This window comes from Apteryx rowi, unplaced genomic scaffold, assembly GCF_003343035.1.
Source record: "Apteryx rowi isolate R43461 unplaced genomic scaffold, aptRow1 scaffold_59, whole genome shotgun sequence".
In the NCBI taxonomy this organism is placed as follows: Eukaryota; Metazoa; Chordata; class Aves; order Apterygiformes; family Apterygidae; genus Apteryx; species Apteryx rowi.
In genome coordinates this window covers 814,942-820,941 of record NW_020450860.1, presented here as the reverse complement: position 1 = coordinate 820,941, position 6,000 = coordinate 814,942, and the positions used below count along the sequence as shown (strand labels likewise).

The window sequence follows — 6,000 nt, the reverse complement described above, 5'->3', positions numbered from 1 at the left end:
GCCAAGTGGGTGCCCGAGAGCCCCGTGCCAGGTGAGCGCTGCCGCCGCCGCCGCCGGGGGGACGGAGCCGGGCGGTGCGCGGGGGCGCCGCTCCGCTGCGGGGCGGAAACGGCGCCTGCGACCCCCCCCCTCCCCAAAGAAAAAGGGGAGCGTGCAGGTGCGGAGGCCCCGCGGGGGCTTGCGGGGGGGTCGCAGGCAAGCTCGGCCCGCCGGGCGGACGGGGGGGTGTCGCTCTGCCCGGTGGCTGGCGCCGACGGGACCCGGTGCCCGCGGTGGTGGCCATTACGGGCCAGAGCTCGACGCCGAGGCGCCGCTCGCCTCGTTCCTGAGGCGGAATCAGCGGGACGAGCGGATCTGCTGCCTTTAGCCGCCCCCGCAGCTCCCCGCGGGCCGGGGCGCCTCGCGCCCTCGAGGCGGGCGGGCGGGCGTCGCGTGGCGTCGCGTGGGCCCGAAGCGCGGGAGCGGGGATGAGCCGCCGAGCGGGAGCGGAGGACGGGAGAAGGCGCGTGTGGGTGCTCGGGGCTGGGGCCGCGAGGCGTTGCCGCACCCCGAGTCCCCTGGGCTGCGGGCTGCAGCCTTGTCTCATCCGCAGGCAGTGTTCAGACACGGGTGCCGGTGAGAGAAAACCTCCCTCCTCCTCCTCCTCTATCCTTGCGCCCCCTTCCCCTGCCTCTGGGCTCTCAACGCTCCCTTCGGAGTAGCCGCCGGAGCGGCATCTCCGCTCTCTCCATCCTGCGGGGTGTCCTGTCAGGAGGGAGCTGGAGCTGGAAGCGCCTGGAGATGTGTTTGCACGGAGAGCTGCAGGGAGGGRAAGGAGCTGCTCTCGCCACCGTTAAAATGCCAAATTCTGTTGTCTGTAGTTAAAGAAATGCTTCTGGGGAAGTTGGTGAAATGCTTGCTTTGATCCCCGGCAGCCTGGCCCATCCTCTCCCCGGATGGTTGCAGCGGGYGCAGGGCAGGTCGTTGCAGGGCAGGTTGGTGCCCAGAGGTTTCCCGAGGGTTTTCCCCATGGAGAGGAGAGGACCCTGCTCCATCCCTGGCTTTCAGGAGCAGCCAGRAGCCCCCTGCCTCCCCCTCCGCCGAGCCCATGACTGGCGGGATCGATATCTCCGGACAGGGCTGGCGTTTCGAGTGAATGCTCCCAGCTTGTTAGGGTGATAAAGTCCCCACATCTCAAATCGAAAGTGGATTTTACATTTGCCTAAGTACATAAACTTGATCATAATTAAAGCAATGACGGCTTGCTTTTACCTTGGATCTGGCCCATCTCAGATGGCTCTGGGTAGTAATTACACTTCAGAGCGCTCGCTTCTCCTAGTAGCGGCTGCATAAATCTCTGTAATAGGGGAACATCACTCAAGGACTATTTTCCAGGCTTCTGTTTATTGCTTTTTTCCTTTCATACATCTGTCAATTAAAAAAAGTTTTGGAGTTTCCAGGCGCAAATCACCATGGAATCAGTTCTCAGAACCTGTGTCTATACATCATGCAAGCCTGGAAAACTGAAGGTTTGCACAGCTTATTTAAAACATTTTTTTTTTTTTTTTGACACAAGCAGAAAGCAGTGACTCCTGGAAACCGCGTCTGGCATTACGAGCGGTTGTGGCTAAAGGCAGTGAGTGGAGGAAACATCGCAGTGTTGCAGCGCACGCAGGAGAAACGTCCCGCGGCTCCTTCCCATGGGTTCCCACGGGCCGGGGAGACGTTGGGGCAGCGCTCTCCGTGGAGGAGCCTGGCCACGCTGGGCTGATGCTTTTAATTAAAGAAAAAAAAGAAAGAAAGAAAGAAAAAAAGGCAATGCTGATAAATAATTGAGAGCGAAGTGTCGTGCTGTTTTGCGAGCAGTGTTAGCGGTTCTGGGTGTGGGATCGGCACCCCTGGAGCGTGGCGCTGGCACGTGTCTCCCCTCCGCTGCGGCGGCTCTTTGGGGCGGGAGGAAGCACCGGCGCCAGCAGCTCGGGTCACGCTGGGTGGGAACGGAGACGGGTGACGGTAAAGCGCTTTTTACAGGCTTTTTTGAAGGCGAGGCTTGGTGCCGGCTCATGAGCTAGCGTGGGATCTGCGCTGGGGTAACTTCCTCTGCTGTTCATGTTCATTAATAAGTAAATCCTCTTTTTCTTATGCTGCCTGTCGTGGTTTTCTTCTTCCTTTTGTCTTTTCCCTGCATAATTTCTCATGTATAAATAGTAACTTGAATTTCCATTTTCCTTTTCTTTTTTTTTTTCTTCTCCCTTCTTTACTTCCAGATTTCCTGGCGGTCGTGTTGGTGCTCCGGATACTGGGGCTGGCGCGCGTGGGTTGTTTCAGTCGGTGCAACGAGGAGGGTGGCTCCCCGTGCAGACCTTGTGTGCGGAGCGGTCTTACTGGGGAGAAAAAACAAAAAAAGCGGAATTGTTTTGATGGCCCCATGCTTCTGTGCTCCTGTGGGAAGCCGGCTCCGGCCAGGGCGTCTCCGAGGGCTGGGAGGCAGCTCCCAGCGCCAGCCCATGCCGCGGGGGGCTCTGGCCGTGGGATGCAGGCGCGACTCCGCGCTGGGGGGCTTTGGCTTTTGGGCGATGCCGAGAGATGTGTTATTGCCTGGTGGGACGGGGCACAGGGGCGTCTCTGCCGTGGGCCGTGTCGGAGCTGGGCAATACTTGTTTTGGCAGATTTTTTTGAGGCAGCTTGTGCATGCCAATGTACAGGTTAAAAAAAAAAAAAAGGAGGGGTAAAAAAAGGAAAAAAGGAGAGAGAGAGAAAAAAAAAGGCCCCCCCAACCCCGGCTCTTCCTGCCGGGCTCGTGCAGCCTGGCTCGCGCGTGGGCTCCCTGCACTCCCTGGCTTTCGCTGGGCTCTCCGGCGTGGGCCTGACGACGCTCCTCCCCGCGCAGCCCTCCGCTCAGCCAAGCGTGTGGGTTCGAGGTCTGACTTCACTAGATAATTGAGTTTTCTGCTCTTAATTATTTCAGGCCTGCAAGCTCCTCTCTTGGCAGTTAGGAGAGCAGGAGCAGAACCCTAAAATTTAGTAACCTCCTCCGGCAGTCATTTTATAGTGAGATCATTAATTTTATTTTTATTTTTTTCCCAGGGGTTAATTTTAACAGCATCCCGAGTAGTGTTGGTGAGAGTCGTTGGCGTGACTGTAGGGTGGCGTGTGCGTGCGGGTGTGACGACTGTGTACGGTGAGCTGGTACCCACGCGTCAACTCCTTATTTTTGATGACAATATTGCTGATAAATTTGTAGGTCTATTAGGAGGAAACTCTCACCCTGCCAAATCTCTGCGTTGTCTTTATAACCTTTTCTTTTAAAAGGTGCGGCGCTATAGCATGGTCATATTTGTGTGGCGGTCATCTGGCTAATTTTGCGAGACTTCAGGAAGAAGAGGCTGGAGTCTGATGGCCTTGTGCGAGCAAAGGCAGAGCAGAAAATACAGGATAATTAAGCAGTAATAAATATCCCATGTAATACCCACACTGTTCCAACTTTAATCACCTATTGAATGAGATTGGTTTATAATTTATATCTCTTTAATTAGGTTTTAAAAAGATCAGCACTTAACCTGGGTTCTGAACAGCCGCGTTTCCTTTTCCCCGCAACGCTGAGCATTAAAAGCCGGTGATGGACGCTCGATCTCTCAGTCACGTAACTTAAACGAAAGTTTTTAATAAAAATAGTATTGATGTAGCTGGGGGGAAAAAATCCACTGTGTTTAAAGTTTGAGTCACTGCTTTCATCTGTTGCACAATCTGCATCGTGCTTTAAACAATTAGAGAAAGGAAATATCTGTAAGAAAGCTGCTGTTTTGGGTTAATGGGAGCAAAGCAGTGAGCCGCCACAGCGGGAGAAAGCCGAGCGTGCGGCGTTCCTCAGGGAGCGGGGGCTGCAGGAACGAAATGTTAAGCAGGGGCAGATACTTATTTTGGCAACGCCTGGGGTAAATTTGGGGGAACGAATGTCGGTGTGATTTAAGCTGAAGTGGGGTCGGGGTGGGTAGGCTTGCGTGAAACTCGCGGCCTGCCTGCTGGTGTCTGATGGCAGGGTTGGAGCCGTCCCGGGATGTAACCGAGATCCAAATACGATCGTCATTAAGGAGTTTACAGCAACTGCCCACAGGTGATCTCAAACTCTTTTTTTTTTTTTTTTTTTAACATTTAATCCACTGAAATTATCTTCACTTCTGCTGTGCCACCTCTCCGTGGAAATAATTGTCCGTCAAAGTAAAACTTAATGCTGTAAATTCACTAGTGACTGTTTTTCAGTTGAAAAAGAAAGGGGGGGGGGAAAAGGGGGGGAAAAAAGGGAAAAAAATAAAAAAGAAAAATCCCTGTGTGAGCAGGAGGAGGAAGAAGCAGGGTACTAAGGCACTAAAGAAACTACTGCAGCTGTAGAGAGACTAGTTCGGTCTGCTCTGAGCATATGCAGAGTTACTGGAGCATTCACCCTGCTGTTCCCCAAGGCAGCGTAATGGCATGGCAAGCTCACGCTGCCCCGGAACGGGCCGCATCCTGCTCCCTCTTGCACACGAGAGCTGTGTTTTGGAGGGTCGGGCTCATTTGCTTCGTGCCACATCAGTATCGCTAATCTTGCAGAGCTCGGTACGTGAGCATCTCAAAGCAATTTGATAAACACGTTGGAGTAACTCGTGGGACCCTTCCTTTGCAGAAGGGAAACCATAACGATCTACAGCAGAAGGGGGAGGTCGTTTGCAAGGGCTGAGGCTGGCATTACACGGTGTAATGGCTTGAGACTTTAAGGAGAAGGTGTGGGGGGGGAACGCGGATTGGGAGATGAAACAATCTTGACGGTAAGGGCCATTAAGCAGTGGAGCGGGCTCAGCGGCTTCCTGGCGGGAGCCGTCGCTGGAGGTGTTGGAGCGAGATGAGATGCTGGAGGGGGTGCTTTGGGGGGCAGGGGTAGGTTTGATGGCTTGTAGCATCTCTTGTGCTGCCTTCATGGAGCCAGGCGCGCGCGGCTGTTCAGCTTGCCATGGCGTGAGTGCAGCCCGCGTGCCCTGGCAAGCCGAAACGTGCTGTCCCTGCTTCGTGGGTGGCTTTGCCCGGGCTGGGGGGATGTTGGGGGTCCTGGGGTCTGGCTGGCTGCGAGTGTCAAGACTCCCTCCGTGCTAGTGGGACTTCTGAACAGGACCGTTTGGGGTCTGCTTTCCTCTTGGGAAAGCGATACACAGCAAATAGCGATAATAGAGCTGGCAGGTGGAGGTGGGACGTCACCCAAACCATGCTGCTGGGCTTCCTGCCGCGATGCTCTGCCCCAAAAAGCACCTTGTCCCTCACCGCTAATTAGAGCCTGCCCTGCCTGCATTAGCCCGTTACACGTGCCGTGACGTTTTCGGTCATCAGTGCTAGCTGGCTGTCTCTGTAAAACGTTTTAAGCTGTCAGAGTTGATTCCCAGGCTCTTTCCTGCCCCTTTGATTGCTCTGCGACAGCATGGTGTCTGTCTTTTTACTTACTTCACAAAAATAAAAATCCATTTGAAGGGAGAAATTGGTTTAATTGTTGAAAAGAAGGATGGGAGGTGAGTAGATGACCTTCTGCTTCCTATCCCTGGCTCTCACTTGTGCAGATCTCTTAATTGCCAACTCTTGAAGATTATTCTATATTGGTATTTCCATTAATCATTGAAGGCTTTTTTTTTTTTTTAATTTGAAATGTGTCCTAATATAATAAATGTAGGAGGAAATAAGCTTTGTATTAAAAAAAATTTATGGCTGTATTGTAGTGTTAAAGTGACCATGCTAAGCCTTCTGGGCTGTAAATTGACTTAGCTTTGGTTTTAAAATACCTCTTTAACTTGCTGTTATATAACCACTTCTTTCGTTAATGCAGTGTCTTGCTGTTAGTTCTTTATGTGATTTTATGGGCTCTGTTATTTTTTCAACGCATGACATACCTGTCGCTGTGCTCCTCTGAAACAGCGTAGCCCACGCACCAGCGAGACTTGCTTTCTAGATGTCGGTAATACTGGCTCTTTCTCAGAGGGCGCTATGAAGAAATTCGTGCCA

General features: G+C 53.1%; 1 protein-coding gene across 1 annotated transcript in view; it reads left to right on the top strand.

The window, feature by feature from the left end:
* GPC3 (glypican 3) overlaps nucleotides 1–6,000 on the top strand; it is a 181,285-nt gene that overhangs the window by 42,835 nt on the left and 132,450 nt on the right. The window contains exon 4 of the mRNA XM_026082717.1: nucleotides 7–31. Within this exon, the coding sequence (XP_025938502.1) occupies nucleotides 7–31 (25 nt within the window). The remainder of the gene's footprint in view (nucleotides 1–6; nucleotides 32–6,000) is intronic.